The sequence below is a fragment of the Melampsora larici-populina genome (assembly GCF_000204055.1).
Source record: "Melampsora larici-populina 98AG31 unplaced genomic scaffold MELLAscaffold_39, whole genome shotgun sequence".
Lineage (NCBI taxonomy): Eukaryota > Fungi > Basidiomycota > Pucciniomycetes > Pucciniales > Melampsoraceae > Melampsora > Melampsora laricis-populina.
In genome coordinates, this window is record NW_006768803.1 from 663,783 (window position 1) to 679,847 (window position 16,065).

At 44.6% G+C, this 16,065-nt stretch overlaps 5 protein-coding genes across 5 annotated transcripts; 3 read left to right on the forward strand and 2 right to left on the reverse strand.

Moving 5' to 3' along the window:
• Nucleotides 1-3,660: 3,660 nt before the first annotated feature.
• MELLADRAFT_90699 (uncharacterized protein) lies at nucleotides 3,661-5,668 on the reverse strand (the record flags this gene model as incomplete). The annotated part of the gene is made up of 6 exons (XM_007413888.1): nucleotides 3,661-3,701; nucleotides 3,783-3,992; nucleotides 4,052-4,533; nucleotides 4,574-4,670; nucleotides 4,796-5,273; nucleotides 5,345-5,668. The coding sequence occupies 6 exons, from the start codon at nucleotides 5,666-5,668 to the stop codon at nucleotides 3,661-3,663; spliced, it is 1,632 nt and encodes a 543-aa protein (XP_007413950.1).
• Nucleotides 5,669-6,511: 843 nt separating this feature from the next.
• MELLADRAFT_109853 (uncharacterized protein) lies at nucleotides 6,512-7,464 on the reverse strand (the record flags this gene model as incomplete). The annotated part of the gene is made up of 2 exons (XM_007413887.1): nucleotides 6,512-6,948; nucleotides 7,125-7,464. The coding sequence occupies 2 exons, from the start codon at nucleotides 7,462-7,464 to the stop codon at nucleotides 6,512-6,514; spliced, it is 777 nt and encodes a 258-aa protein (XP_007413949.1).
• A 1,206-nt stretch (nucleotides 7,465-8,670) lies between these two features.
• MELLADRAFT_66093 (uncharacterized protein) lies at nucleotides 8,671-10,455 on the forward strand (the record flags this gene model as incomplete). Its single annotated transcript, XM_007413843.1, has 1 exon — nucleotides 8,671-10,455. One exon carries the CDS (start codon nucleotides 8,671-8,673, stop codon nucleotides 10,453-10,455), a length of 1,785 nt encoding a protein of 594 aa, XP_007413905.1.
• Nucleotides 10,456-12,245: 1,790 nt separating this feature from the next.
• Nucleotides 12,246-13,676, forward strand: MELLADRAFT_109855 (uncharacterized protein; the record flags this gene model as incomplete). The annotated part of the gene is made up of 4 exons (XM_007413844.1): nucleotides 12,246-12,640; nucleotides 13,334-13,404; nucleotides 13,467-13,541; nucleotides 13,606-13,676. The coding sequence occupies 4 exons, from the start codon at nucleotides 12,246-12,248 to the stop codon at nucleotides 13,674-13,676; spliced, it is 612 nt and encodes a 203-aa protein (XP_007413906.1).
• Nucleotides 13,677-14,484: 808 nt separating this feature from the next.
• On the forward strand, nucleotides 14,485-15,978 carry MELLADRAFT_38392 (uncharacterized protein; the record flags this gene model as incomplete). Its single annotated transcript, XM_007413845.1, has 7 exons — nucleotides 14,485-14,778; nucleotides 14,874-14,985; nucleotides 15,073-15,179; nucleotides 15,261-15,341; nucleotides 15,423-15,468; nucleotides 15,592-15,804; nucleotides 15,863-15,978. 7 exons carry the CDS (start codon nucleotides 14,485-14,487, stop codon nucleotides 15,976-15,978), a joined length of 969 nt encoding a protein of 322 aa, XP_007413907.1.
• Between the last annotated feature and the right edge of the window lie 87 nt (nucleotides 15,979-16,065).

Below are 16,065 nucleotides of genomic sequence, written 5' to 3' on the forward strand. Positions count from 1 at the left end.
AAACCAGGCAAATTCCCCGACATCTGCTCCTTTAAACAACAAAACTGAAGTTGACAACTCACACAAGACCTCATGGGTCTGGCGACACTTCAAGACTGCATTTCATGACCCGACTAAATCAATGAAGAACATTTGTCAAGCTCCGCATCCAAATGGAGGCAATCAAATCTGTGGAATGCACCTGGTTATTGATCCCTCTGCAAGTACCAGGTCAATGATCCGCCACCTGCAACGCCGTCATAAGATATACGAAGAAACTGTTTCTGAAAGTGGTTCCATGAAGAACTACTTGTCCAACGGAACACTCAAGAAGGTGAGATATCATTTCACAGCAGTAACTCTTTTTTTTGTACTGATTGTCTTCTTTCTAGGTTCCCAAGCTTACCCGCGAAAACATGAAGCAGCAACTCCTCCGTCTAACTATCATGAAGGAGCTCCCATTTGCATTTGTTGACTCTCCGGAACTCCAAACCCTGCTTGAGATGTGTAATCCTGATATCACACCACTCCTGATTGGCTCCAGCGCTCTCGGTGATGCAGTTCAAAAGAAATTTGTTGAAATGAAAGCTGTAATGAAGAAAGTCTTTGAAGATCAACTGGCAGTCAGTATCACATGCGACGCTTGGACCTCACCAAACCGCAAATCTATCCTTGGTGTCACAGCCCACTGGATCAACGAAAATTTCCAAATTCAGGAAGTAATACTATGCCTCAAAGAGATCGATGGCGACCATACTGGTACCAACCTCGCAGAACATCTCATCCCAGTTCTTGAAGAGTACAACCTGCTTAATAAAGTTTACTGTGTTGTTGCTGATAATGCGAGCTCAAATGGTACCATGGCTGATGCTCTTGAACAAGTCTGCCCAAACTTCAATCGGGACGAAAATCTTCTTGGATGTGTCGCACATGTTATCAACCTTATTGCTCAAGACGGACTCAAGGCATTTTCTAGAAAGCTTGGCGAAGAAGGACCTGTTCCGCGTGACCTTGCTATTCTTCTTGAACCAATGCAGCCATCCGACATCCACTCCGTGCTTACTCGGCTTTTAAAACTGATCGCATGGATTTACAAATCACCTCAACGTGTACAATCGTTCCTCAAGCAAGTCGAGGCAGACTTAGGCTACTCACTCAACCTCATCCGCAACGTTGACACACAATGGAACTCGGATCTAGAATGTTATCGTCGAGCGTTCAAATTACGTGGATCTATCGACACGAAGTGCCGAAATGATCCAGATTACAAGCAATACACCTTGTCCAATGACGAGTGGAAGCTGATTGGGCATCTTATTGAATTCCTTGAACCTTTCGAGCGGGCCACAAAGGATCTTTCAGCAAGTAAATACCCCAGCCTGGGAGACATGATACCAGTATACAAATGGATCATCAAAAAATTGAACTCGGTAGGTTCTTTTTTCAATTGATCAACTTTGAGTCAATGCTCATCTGATCCATTTTATTCCCGCTTCCATAGAGCTGGTGTAACTACGATGCTCAAGAGCTTCGCCAAGCTATCCAACCAATGAAAACCAAAGCCGAGTCATACTATGACAAGGTACTTAAAAAACCTGTATATCTTTGCGCCTTACTTCTCGATCCGCGTAGCAAGGATCAGGAGTTAGCTGATACAACTTTAGAACGAGCGGGAATCTATCATCGCGAAGGTTGGAAGACTCTCTTTCTGAACCAGTGTGAAACCTTTCATAAAGACAGTCCTCAGATTGACAAAGAACCGCAAGCAGAAGTCGAAGATGGCCCCCGATCGTTTGTCGCTAAAAAGAAAGCACAAGGTATCGAAGCCGAGCTTCAAACTTACCTTTCAGCTGAGCGAGAAGATGGGAGTCGTGACCCACTTTTCTTTTGGCGCAAAGAAAGTCTTCGCTTCCCCATCCTTGGGAAGATGGCTCGAATCTTCCTAGCCATCCCAGCCACCAGCACCCCTTCCGAGCGTAGCTTCTCTGCGGCTGGTAGGACCATCACCGACCTCCGCAGCTCGATGCATACACCCACTCTTGAAGCATCAGTATGTCTCAAGAGTATCGAAAAATTTCTTCAATTTTAGCTGTTATACCTTATCAATCAGAGATCTACAGTATTTAAAAACCAATCACACCTATTGATACAAAGAAATACACGTATATCATTCTATGCTGTCCAATGCTGAGCCCCAAACCCACCTCCTATCACTTCTGTCCCGCCCGGGAGCACAGCGCTTCGGGCTATTTGAACTTTTTTTGAGAGCCGAAACAGCCTGAGCCCGGCCCGAGCCCAGAGCCGGCCCGCTGGCCCCGGTGCCGGGTCCAGGCCTTAGCGAGGGACTTAGTTGAGTTTAAGCAAATTTGCTGGAAGTTGGAACTCGTTTTGACAAACGGGAATGGTAGCAGAGGACCCTGGCTTACTCCTATGGAGGCGTCTGATCTAAAATCCGACGATTGCGTGGTGAGTTATCAAAAAATATCCAAAATCCGACCTTTTTGATCGGATGCCTAAGTGAAAACCCGGGAAAATTCTCAAAAGACCTTGAAAATCCGACCTTTTTGGTCAGAAGCCTCAAATCCCTGAAAAAGACGGGGCCGGGGCCGGTATCGGTCACTGCCCAAACAAAAGGACCGGGCTCAGTTGCTGGCCGTGAACTGAAAAGCTCGCAGTCAAGCCCAGTAGCTTTTGAATTGCAAATCTTTTCATCAAAAGTAACACTAGACTATGATCAATTGGGTCGCTTCAATCATTTGAAATCAGTCATTGAAGACAGGAGGTAAACAGATTTGTTTCCAAAAGAATCAGAGTACATGCATCAGGAGAACATCAACTATCAAGATGCTCATTCATCTTCTGCAGCTTGCGCATTAGCCTGCAGACGAATCCGTTCTTGTTCATATCGGTTGACCAAGTCTTTCATCCTGACATCTCGAAACATTTGTTGAATCACTGACGGTACAGAATAACACCCCTCACCCACTAAAGCAAAGTTTGAACCATCAGATGGCTTGAAAACATAGATGATGTCCACTATGTCAAGGAGACAGAAGGTCCAGCTGTCTGGAGCGGAGTCCGTAGCTGCAGTTGCAACGGGGTAGGTGTAGTTCAACACTTGCACACCCACGTGCGATAATTTGCGCCTTGAGGATGCGCTGGTGACAAACGCATGTTTTTTTGAAATATACTCGTACACAACCACAGCGCGGCATATGTGCAGTTTCTTCAGCAGGGTGTTTTGTCAGCAACTGTATTGAACATATATGCAGCATAAGAGAATCGTGCAACTCACTTGGTTTTTGATTGCTAAGAGAAATTTCCCGGGCTCAATAGGGTTCTCCGTACTGATGATACCACCGTCAAAGAGTTGCTGCAAGTCAACACTCCGGTGGATTGAATTGTTGGTAGTTAAACCAGTCAGATTAAGCTTCACGTTGATGTTCCAACGGTGTCGACGTGCAGCACCGGTAGGCGTGCTGACTAAATCCTTCATATAGACCGCAATCGCCTTTGAACAGGCACTTGGATTCAATTCGCCGCTGGAAGTTGTATCACCTTCCAATCTCAAGTCATCTGGATTGATTAATATACGCTCGTTTCCTTTATGTCGAGGAAGCTGACTATCATGCTGGGTGCGGATGTCAATAAGATTTTTGCCAAGGAGTTTTCCTCCCTCTACTAATCTCCAGCGAGTTGGATCGGACCAGCTGGTAGCTGAGCTGTTTTCATGATAAGGTTGTTCTGAATTTTTTGTGTCAGTTTGCATAAGCAGGCAAGCATATATTGAAAAAAACACTTACCATTGCTGTTGAGCAAGTTGGCAATCAGCATTGCTGCATTTTGAACGGTAACAGCTTCCACCTCATCTGGAACTTGATCAAGTAATAAGTCAAGTGAATTTTGTTCCTTTGCCAAGGTAGCAGCTTCAGCAAAAGCAATGTTTTCGGGGAATTCTCCAGGCTGGTAGTTATATCTGACCCGATAATCTTTTGTTGCGCATGTTGACACATCTGATGAATGGTAACAGTCAGTAAAAATACTTCAGCAGATATAAAAGAAACAGACATACCTGGAGTGGTATCATCAACGTCTGGTGGAAGGTCATCTATGATGTTTTGGGAAGGCAATTCCTCGTCTTCAGGCTCTAATGGTCCCATTCCAGCCAGGTGAGCAAGGCTATTTGCAAGCCGATTGGCAATGGTGAGCTCTTCACCAATCTCAGCATTTGTTGGAAACGCTTTGAGAAGTTCAATCACTCCAACAGCCTCCTCATCACCCCAAGCGTATTGATAGCCTGAGTGCATGTGTTCAGAAGGTGGTATCTTGATTTTTCCACCCATCACACTCTTGACAACAGCGTGTATTTTTGGCATCATGAACCGGGCATCAAGGACAGTGAAACGAGGAGCGATAACTCTCATCCATCCAAATATGTGTTCGACTGGCTCCGTTCCGTGCTTCCAAGGGCATAGAGGGTATTCCGGGTAGTACTGTCGATGTGAGATGATCAAGGCAAGGAGGGATTCGGGGAGTGATGAAAAGATCTTGAAGCTAGCGTGTGAAATGCAATTGAGATGAAATTTCATGAGACCATTTGTTTCGATCTCGCGTTTTTGCAAGTAAGATTTCCATCTTTGTAGAAAAAAGCCTGCCGTCCATGCAGATCGAATCCTTTCGCGGTGGCCAATCTTTTTGTTCAACCAAGAGTCAATCAACTCTCCAATAACATACAGGAAGATTGTTAAGCCTTCACTTCCTGGTAGTCGAAGCGAGGCAGCCAGTGTTAGGGAATTTGTTGTTCGAAATGCTCGACCATCTTCCTGTTTATCACTATCAAATACGTCTTTGGCCATAAGAGGGCTATTGGGCATCTGAAGTATTTCGGCTAATTGTTGGATGGTTACAACATACTTGCCAATCACAATCAAACGGGCACCAGATAGTAGCTGATTAGCGCCAGTCTTTCTTGCATGTTTTGGGTCCTGGACCGTTACTACAGGACGAGGAGGATTCCCAAAGAGTGGGACTTTCACATGAACATTCAAATTTGATTTCGAATAAGTCAGGTATTGATCAGTATTGTTATGGAGTTTTTCTTGTGCTGAGATTTTGGTAGCGGCTCCATCTGCGCCCATTGACATGATGTTGATTCCAGCCTGGAGAGAATGTGTGATGATGGTGTGGTGCGCTTCAGCAATGTCATCAGCCGATTCGTTTGAACAACTAGCAATTAAAGCTACCACATATGTAGGTATGTTTGGCAAAGGGACTTGTATTGTATAAGCCCGTATCTTCACAAGGAAAGGAATCATGTCAGATGCATAATTGGGATGTCAGAGAAGAAATCTTCTGTGTGACTTACTTTAGAGCACAGCTTATCCTCCTTAACTATCTCCTTGACCAAATCACGCAGCTCATCTGCATTGCTAAATTTTACATCGCCACCTTCAGCTCCCACTAGACAGCCATTATGGTGTCTTAAAGCCTTCACACAGACGGTTTGATCGGAAGCTGCAGCTATTGGACCATCATAGCCAAGTTCCTTAAGGGTTTTGGCAATGCGTTCAAAGTTTGCAGGATGGATTTCAGCCTCCATCTTGCCATTCTTAGCCTGAATAGCGCGTTGACTACGAATTCCACGACCAGCAAATGTACTATTAAAAAGTTTTAGAGCACTTCGACTCATAGCACCAAGAGTTGTAAGAGTATCATCTAGGTAGGCATCAATTCGCAGCCCTTGAAGTGACTTTCCGGCTGCCTCTCGCTTGGCTCGCAGTGATACCTGTTTGATCAGACCTTGTACAACCTCACGATCTTGAAAAAGTCCTCTCCTAGCATGGGCGGCAACGCGAGTTAAGAAATCACCAAAATCTCCATTTCGCGAACTTTCGAGTGACTTATCAAACAGCTGTAATTCTTCACATTTTCTTAGAGTGGCGTGGAAAGGATTGGTAGCCAAGATGTGATGGTTGATGTATTTGAGGTTGTCATCGTCGGCATATTTGTGGTTGAGTGCACTATTTAAAGCAGAGTTTCCTTTGATTGCTTCACATTCAGCACACGGAACATCGTTCGTATTCTTCTTGCGCAATATAGTCCTAAGGCACGTTTTTGAGTAAACCCCGCTACGTTCACCATGACGCTTCACTTCCCAAATTGCTCGACTATCAATAGTGGATATCAGTTGTGCCTTTTGAGTCTTGGTAAGTGAGGACTCAGTTGCTTCATCACCAAACAACTCTTTACGAATAGAATGTCGATCATTGCCTCGATAGATAGTACAAGTATGTGCAAGGAAGTATGAAATTGAATGTTGAGCTTTTGGTCGTTTCCAAGTGGCATCGGTCAGGCCGGGACATGGTACTTCCTCGTAACCGCGTTTTTTCTTTGAATCCACAGGTGTTTTGGCATAAATGATGTGAGAGCAGCACTAGACTTAATATCACGTGTCTTGTTTTGGCATCGTTCTGTTGAGGAAGATTGAACAACTTTGGTGAGTGCTCTGATAACTGATACCCAATTTTATGAACTACTTACTTGATTTCCAGTGTTCTTCAGCAGTCTCAACTCGACCATGGCGCAGGACAAGTCGCTTATTGCTACAGTGGCACCAAAAGTCTTTATCACCCAGTACTCCGTGCTCTACTCGACATCTGGTGCAAGGCTTGTTGTCTTTTGATAAAGGACAGAGTCGAAGGACATCAAGGAGCTTAGATACCTTGGTGGAGGTCTCAGGCTTGCTAGTATTATTTATTGAGAATTTGCTAGAAGATCTGCCAGGCTGATAGTTTTCATTGTTGTCGGATTCGGAAGAGATGACTAAAACTTCAGATGGTGCTGCTGTTTGTTGACGTTTTGCAGCTGGCTTGTTGATATTGCTTATTATGGTGGAATCCACATCAGACGAAGGTTGAGAGACACCTCGTCTCTTTTTTCCTTTTGAATTATTCTTAGTAGCATTTGAGCCTAGTCAACTTGATATTGGTCAGATTACCGGGCATATATGGGATGGTATGCATTATCGCGGGTTATACAAATGGGCCCAAACCTCCATAATGCATAATTCTATGTATTTAGCACGTCAAGTATAAAGATCAGTTATTTTAATCGAAATCATAGACAATGAATCAAATATGACTCACTGATCAGGTAGGTGCGTATTCTTTTCAGTTTCAATTTCAACAGTTGATCAGAACTTTTATCCCATGTCTCGTGCTCTCGTGCTTTGTCCGTCCATTTCATGACAAGCTCAACTCCGTAGGGTCCAGTGAAAACATGTTTGTTTACCACATCAGCACCAAAAACAGCATCCATCGTTTTATTTACCGACCAATACATCCCTTCATCGATGTCGTTAGGATCCAGTTTGGGTGCATTGATAAAGCTACGATATATTACATCGTCTGTTGTAGCTGGTCGGATTTGTTCGCAGGTTTTTGATAGATGCAAGATCTCCGACTTCATTTGCTCATATGAAGGCATGATGAGTTTGTGTCAAGTATTGGTTTGTTGGTTTTGTTGTTTTGCTGAGGTTTTGAATCTTTCAAGAGTTCTGTTTGTAAAAAATTGGTTGCAATTGGATTGGCTATAAAGAGTTATCAATCCTTGGCATCTGTGGCTTTGTTACGTTTGCTAGCATTTAGTAGCATTTCTTATGATTTCAAATTCCACAGTTCAGCCTGTCAGTAGTTGTCAGTTGCATTGAACCTTGAACACTATTAAAAGCTATTGAATCAGGATTGCTGAGCATTGTTGAGTCAAAAATTTGACAGTTGAGTGAGTAAAAGAAACTAGCAGGTTAGGTAGAGCCCAAAAAAACACAGAGACTGGCTAGAATCGAACCCCCAACATCAACGCCACAGCCAGGCCACAGGGTATGACATCGCTGTCTCTGCCTGCTACACCATGCACCCATGTAAAGTATTCCGACCTTTTACATTAGAACCATCAAATCTTCCACAAAAAAACACAGAGACTGGCTAGAATCGAACCCCCAACATCAACGCCTGAAAATCCGACCATTTTGGTCAGATGCATCCGCGGCGAGGAAGGCCAAAATGTAAAGTATTCCGACCTTTTACATTAGAACCATCAAATCTTCCACCCTGTTTTCCGACGTTGTGGGTCAGAAGCATATTGGCCAAAAACTGAAAATCCGACCATTTTGGTCAGATGCATCCGCGGCGAGGAAGGCCAAAATCCGACCATTTTGGTCAGACGCCTCCATAGGAGTTAGCCAGGGTCCTGGTAGCAGGCGAAGAAGAGATTTAGTTACAGATGCGAAATGACATCAGAATGAAGCTGGGAAGACCTACATTAAGCTATCCAATAAGAAAGGATTAGAAATCCAATCTCAAAGACGAGTAGACGGTTGTGAAGTATTGGAGAGCGCAGTGGTTTCCAGTTTTTTCCCTCAATTGATTTTGTTATCTTTTTTACATTCATCCAAGTTCATTATCAACAAAATTTAAAGTGAGTATAATACTGTTACATAAAAATTGTTGTTGTATATCGATCTTTCAAAAAGTACAAAATTTTTAAAATTCTTCAAAAGTTCTTCGTTTTTCTTAAACTTAAGTTATCATGCAACATGTTGCGAAGGTTATTAACAACCAGACTGATAAGTTTGACGCCATCGATGACCTTCTCATTAAATATCATAAGTCGGGAGGGAGCAACAAATATGATATGTGTTGGCTCCGCGACCAAGTCGCTTCATTTTTCTCACCTTCCGACCCGAATTTCATCTACCACTTCTCAGCCGTGGCAAGGAACGCCATCCAGTTCGATTTGGGAGCCAAGCGCCCAGTTTACGCCATCTCGGGTAAGGAGGCCATCATACCACCTCCCGGCGAAACGCTATCCTGCGATCCTGTCGTTCTTGACCCATCCTGGTGGCCTAGAGACTTGGAGAGCGAGCTCTACTCAGCTCCGAAAAGTTTCGTTTTCCACCCTCCGGCCTCGAAAGAAGATAACCTCGCAATTGCTTCAGGTTCAGGTTCGAATCCTATCATTAATACTGGAGAAGCTTTCGACCGCAAGCCTTCGGTTTTCCTTGAACCCCCCCTTTTGGAACAAATCCTTCCAAGAGGTACTATTGGACCTGAAGACTGTTCTCTTAAGTCTTTATCGTCACATTCCGTCTCTTCTAGACGATCTCGACATCGAAGTCCTCGGCGTAGGCATTCTCGGGGCAAAGCTTCAGCCGCGCCTCCGAACCTTTCACATCGTGAAAGAAGACCTCCCTTGGGCCCTTCTAAGGACCAAGGTCGAGAAGATAAATTTCATCAAGAGTCTATTCTCGAGAGGGTTCATTCTCAACCTCAATCACGCCCCACTCTTACTTATCGAGAGAACAAGGGTAAAGGCCGAGAAAGACCTCTTTCCCCTCCTGTACTTCACGAAAGAACTTCTCATTGTAGAAGGAGCAATACCCCTCCGTCTCCTCCAGAGAGCCAAAAACGTCGACAGGATCCTTCATCATCCCCTTCTAGTCGAAGCAGTTCATCTCGTTCCTCTTATGATAGTCGCGATCAGGCCTCTGATCACAGTCGAGCAAGATCCGCTTCACCAGTCGCCAGAGAATCCGCTCTGGCGCTTCTCTTGGTTCCTATTGAGAAACTTAAGAACCGAAAGGCCAGCGCTATGTCACTCATTATTCAGAGCATGGTTAGGGAGTATTCTCAACACTCCAAAAAAGCCTTGTCTCTATATAACACCGGACCAAACAAACCACCTGGTTTCCCGTCATCTATGTCAAAAGATTTGCTGGAATACAAGTATATCGAGATTGAGAAGCTGTTTGGCGAAATGTCTTCTAAGCCCTCTTCAGAAACTTTCATTTTCAGCAAAAAATCCAAAGGCTTGGACATCCGCGGTGTGGTCGATCCAAGAGAAATCGAAAACATGTCGGATTTCCTTCAAATTCTGGATATTCTCAGAGACGCTTATCACGCAGCTTTCTCTCCAGCATCCGACTCAATCGACGACTACTTTGATTATATTAAAAGTCTTTGTAATTGGCAGGAAGAGTGTGATTGGAGGAATGTTATGGAGTTCGACAGTGTCCTTCGTCGAAAATTCTCAGAATACACCTGGATCACATTTGGCGACTATAAAGCTCCTGAACTCAGACGTCTGGAAGCTCGCAGCCTTAACAAACCAGCCACACTTCCAGATTATGTTCCTCAAGCCTCTTCTTCAAAGAAGCCAAAGCATCCTGCGTCATCTCAAGTCCGGCCGTCGAAAGAGCAACCGAAGTCGAAGACCAAGACGAAAAAAACCAAGAGGACGTCATTCGACTATCCTCTCAAGGATTGTGCGGGCGAACCTTTATCTGGCCAGCCTTGCAATTTATGGAATGCTAATGTATGTCCTTATTCCGACGACGACTGCAACCGAGCGCATCACGTATGCAACAAGCTGGGATGCGAACTTGATCATCGAGGAGGCATCGTCCACAGACGTGCTTAATGCCAGAAAGTTTCTACGCAATCTGGAGATTGACGCCTTATCAGAAGGTTTCTCTGCTTCAGTTCACTTTTCTCTCACGGCAGATCCCTTACCTTCTGCTCCCCCTCTGGAGTCAGACATTTTTGCAGCGCGTGCTATCAAAAGAAGACCTGACATTTTCCAGATTCACACACCTATCAACATCAGACGACTCAAACTCCTCCTCAAAAATGCTCCAAATCAACCTTTTGTAGATTCCGTTATTTTAGGTCTAACAGAAGGATTCTGGCCAGTAGCCGACAAACCATCAGACTCGACGGCTCAATACCCAAACCACGTCTCAGGACCCGAGGACCTAGCAGTTTTAATCAAAACTTGGGACTTGGAGATGTCCTTAAAGCGTTATTCACCACCTTTCAAAATTCTTTTACCAGGCATGAAGGTCTCACCTTTATGTTTAGCCACAAATCTAACTTCAGGCAAAGTACGTATGTGCACAAATATGAGCTATGGTAAACCATCTCCCAACAGCCTTATTCAAAGGGATAAAATCAAGCTCAAGCTCGACACTATATCCTCTTTTATACCTTTCCTACTCTGGCGTCACCACTTTAATAAGAAATCTCTTATATGGAAGTCAGATGTAGATTCTGCATTTAGAATTTTACCAGTGTCACGACAGTGGCAATACAGACAGGTTGTTTCCATCGACAATGCATATCATGTGGATCGCTGTGTGAATTTCGGAAGCGCAAGTTCCCCACACCTCTGGTGCTGTTTCTTCTCCTTGATCCTCTGGATAGCGTTCTACGAATTTGAAATCACTGAATTAAATGCATATATGGACAACTCGTGGGGAGTAGGCGCCCCCACAGACATAGTCACCTTCAAAGGTCATAAAATACCTCTCAATCAAGCTAAATTCCTTGAATTATTCGACTTTTTGAACATTCCTTGGAACTGGAAAAAACAAGTCTTCGGTGCACAATTAGATGTGATCGGTTTCAAAATCGACTGCGAAGTAATTTCAATCGCTCTACCCGACGAAAAACGATTAGCCCTGGTCCAAGCCCTTCGAGCTTTCCTTCTTCCCAGATCCCAACCGCTTGTTGCATGGCAACGAATCACGGGTTGGGCGAATTGGGCCATTAACACCTTCCCATTAGGAAGGTGGGCAATTCAGTCTTCTTGGGACAAGATTGCCGGAAAGACCCTAAGAAACGCTCAGGTCCCAAGAAACAAAATGGTTTTCGAGGACCTTTCTTGGTTGGCTGACGCTCTAGAGCAATGGACAGGACGAATTATTCTCAACACCCTCTTTTGGAACCTCGAATTGGCAGACTTGACCTTTTTTGTGGACGCATGTACCACAGGAATTGGAGTTTGGTGCCCAAAAATCAACAAAACCTGGAGTCAAGTTATTCCTCCCCCCGCTCGAGCAATTTACTGGGCCGAACTGTGGGCTGTAATTTCAGCAATCAAACTGGCTTCTGAAAGGAAAGCTCACCGAGTGCTAATTTTTTCCGACAACGAGTCTGTGGTAGGATTTTTTAGCTCTCACAAGCCTATCGACTCAGTGCGAGTATTATTCAGGCACGCCGTAACGATCATGCTTAACGATAACATGGATGTTAAAGTGAGACATATTGCAGGTGATCGAAACAGAATTGCTGATGCGTTGTCAAGAAGACTAGGAGACTGTCAAGAACTGAATTTACTCCGCATAACAAATGAAATCCTCCCTCAAATTGATCCAGCTCTAGACGGAGGTATCAAGTACACATCGCAATACTTCAACAATCTCAAATTCAATGCCGAAAGTAGCCAAGAACAAGGCGACGCCTCTATCGTTTTATGACAGAGAAGATATCAACAAAGCAGATCTAGAGAAACGCCTTGGACCATCGTCTGTCGCAAAATACGAATCAGGAGCTCGTCGGTTCGTAAAATTTTGCGCTGATCAAAATATTCCTCTCTGGCCAGACGAGACTGCACTGGCACACTTTGTTTCTCTTCTATCCCGTGATCTGCAACCATCTACCATCAACAAGTACCTAACTGGTAAGGTCCACTGTCTACAAGAAAAATTCCCTTTTATCGTCGAAGCACGTCTCTCGAAGAGAGATCGAAACTCAGTTCAGAGTTGTCAAAAATTGTTCTCAGACCCGATTAAGCGAGCCTCTCCTATGTCATTAGCGGACGTCCAGTTATGCGGAAAAACCTTCAACTCAACATTTGATGACATGTTATTCAACACAATTGTCGGTCTCGGTTTTTCAGCATTGCACCGACTAGGTGAACTCACTAATCCAGACGCTGTGAAGCTTCGAAACCCACGGAAATCAATCAAACGATCTTCGTTGCTCATTTCCAATTGCGGAACGATAGCAACCTACATTTTACCATACTACAAAGGCGACCCGAAATTCTTGGGAAGCGAGGTAGCTATCGTGAACCGTTACAACGATCCCTACTGTCCTGTATTGACCCTTCTGGCGTACACTATCAACCGAGACAAACGCTTTCCAGCTACATCTGGATGGCTCGTCCGGGCCAATGGAACCGTCCCCACAAGATCTTGGTTTATCAGTAGACTAGACTCAATATTTGACGGAGCGCGTTCAGGCCATTCCCTAAGATCAGGCGGAGCAACAGCCCTAGCGCAGGCGGGACTACCATTCGAAACCATCCAATCAATTGGTCGATGGTCAGGAGAGGCATTCAAGCTGTACGTCAGAGGTCACCCTGTCATGAATACATTCGCGGCAAGGAAGCATATGCTATCTTCAGGCGCGACTTTGGGAGAGCAAATCTCTTTTCCTGGCTCCTCTTGTGAGTCCAGTTCAATCTATTAGATTATTCGTCTCGTACAGCCCTGACTGAAAGTTTGCTCATACAGCCAAACACGCTTGCCGTGGGTTGATGCAATGACAACTTTTTTGTTTCAAGCTCAATGCGAAACAAGCGTAGGTAAGTGGTTCTAACCGCTATTCACCGATCAAAATACGCTGACTCTTGTGAAAATCTATCAGCACGACGTGCAAAGAATTTCTACAATTCAAAGATTTCCCTCGAATGTCTTTCGGGAAAAATGCTTTGTCCAGCTAGTAAGTAGACCATTCACTTCGTGAATGTTACTAGTCTGACATCGAGTAATTCTGATTTATTCAGTTACCGATAAGAACCCAGGAAAATTAACCTCAAACATCCAACCTGTCCCTAGCTTCGCACACATCAAATAGTCTTTTAACATACCATCATACGGTCTAATTTTAATAGCGGGTGGTCAGGGTCGGAGGTTTTAGGAGTCATAGTCATTTTTTCTTTTTCCATCAGTCAGAAATGAAAAAATAAAAATCAGGTCTCAGGACCGTGAGGCGTTTAATTCATTCAATACATTTCATCTCAACGAAAAATCCACTTGAGCCAAAAAACATTCCTCAAATGTTTCTCGGCAGCTTTCGTATCATTCATCGATGCCACTCTTTTGAAACATACCTGGAAACACTTGAACAAAGCTTGTGTCTTTTTCCTTTGAGATCAGAGATTCCCTCCTTGGTGTGGTCAACATGGGTATAAGGCAAATCCACTGTGATTGTGTTTTACCCTTCCTAGAACTTGAAGGTGAGTGTGGTGTGGTGTGGTTGAAATCAGAAAATAAGGAACATGTGCCGATGCGCAGCGATGCGCCCGTGCCAGGAGTTTTGTGCTATCGGCCCGCCGAGTGCCACCGGTCGCGCCCTCCAGACCCGCGCACCCAAGGTGACTCCAAGCCTCATGATGCACGTTTTCTGATGACCAACACCAATTCTTCACCAGACCACCAGCCAACAACGAATGATACATAGCTAAGTGCAAGTTTGACCAACAAACCTATCGACTGATCGAACGTGGATAAAGAATTGCTCCCGTGACAACGGGGTGAAGACCAGCATGTCTCGTCTCAACTACTGTGCCAGTCTCGGCCAAAGATTACGTGCTCCGGCGTGTGCTCAGAGATGGTATTCAGCAACGGCGTTCTTGTCCGACAGGACATTAGCGGGCTTACCGATGGACATCAGCGACGAAGTTCAATATGGACTGAATCGGCAACTACCAATGTTAGCGCTAGAGAGCGCGATCATCACCCACAGTTTACCTTATCCCACCTCTCTGAGCCTTCCGAAGGAATTGGATGAGATAGCTAGGGCATCTGGGACTATCCCAGCTCATATAGCAATCGTGAAGGGGCGAGTCAAAGTCGGTCTTACAGATTCCGATCTAGCCATTCTCGCCGATCCCGAACAGGATCCGAAGCAGAGGTGGAAAGTGGGCCGCCGAGAATTGGCGGGAGCAATTTCTCAAGTGATTCCCTCGACCGCTCTGTTATCCTTTCCAATGCAACGTCCCAGCGTCTGAATGGTAAATCATATGTTTTGTGTTACTGAAAAAATCGGTAGGGAGTCAATGGCGGTTTAACTGTTTCCGCTACGATGAAGATCGCACAAATGGCTGGTATTAAGATCTTTGCTACGGGTGGTATTGGTGGTGTTCACCGAGGTGCTCAAAGTAGTGAGTTTGTCATAGATGACTTTTCCTCGGGTTTGGCTTTTTTCATACACTTTGTGAATTGATATACCCTTTCATTGGTTCTATCAGCGATGGACATCAGTTCAGACCTCACAGAACTTGCTAGGACCCCAGTGGCAGTAGTTTGCGCTGGTGCAAAATCTATTCTTGACATCGGCTTAACTTTGGAATACCTTGTATGTTTTTTCTTCGGGATATATGCAAATCTAAATAGCTGAGTTGGCTGATGCCCGGTGTTATGTTGTGAATCATGTCAGGAAACCTTGGGTGTCCCAGTTGTGACGGTTGGCAGATCCACCGAGTTTCCTGCCTTCTATACCGCCCACTCAGGTTATCACGTAGGTAAAAATGTCCTTACTAAACAGCCAAGTGGCATTTAATTAACGTTCGATATGTGACATACTCAAAAATCCTTCAAGGCCTCCATGAATTGCGACTCGGTTCGAGCTTGTGCCGATATGATACGTGAGTATAAAGCACAATTATCTCATCACCCTTGATTACTTCCTTCATGCTGTGCGACTTATTGTGACTTGACGCAAATGACGTCGGATGTGATCTGACCGACTTTTTTTTCCTTTGAAAAAGGTACATCCGAGCTTTTGAAGGTGGAGAGTGGAATCGTATTTGGTGTGCCTATTCCCAAGGAACACTCTAAAGATGGCGATATAATCCAAGATGCCATTCAACAAGCAGTACGAGAATCAGAAGATCTCAAGATCAATCAGAAAGGCAAAGAGGTCACTCCTTGGTTACTTCAGAGGGTAAACCAATTGACAGCAGGTCGAAGTGTTGTAGCCAGTGAGTAGATTTTAGACTCGACCTATGTTCCAAATCGTTGACAAATGTTTTCCCAAAGATCTGGCTCTTATTCGCAATAACGTGGCCGTAGCTGCTCAGATAGCTAAAGAGTACCAAAGCCTCAAATCTCACAGCCAGGAGAAAACCGCAGGCTCTTGTTCGGTGTGTTCTTGAATGTCGAGAGGGTCGAGTTTATTTCCCAGAGCACAAGTTATAATCTGCTAACTAAAAATCAGGGTATCTCGGTACCTCCTGCTCCAC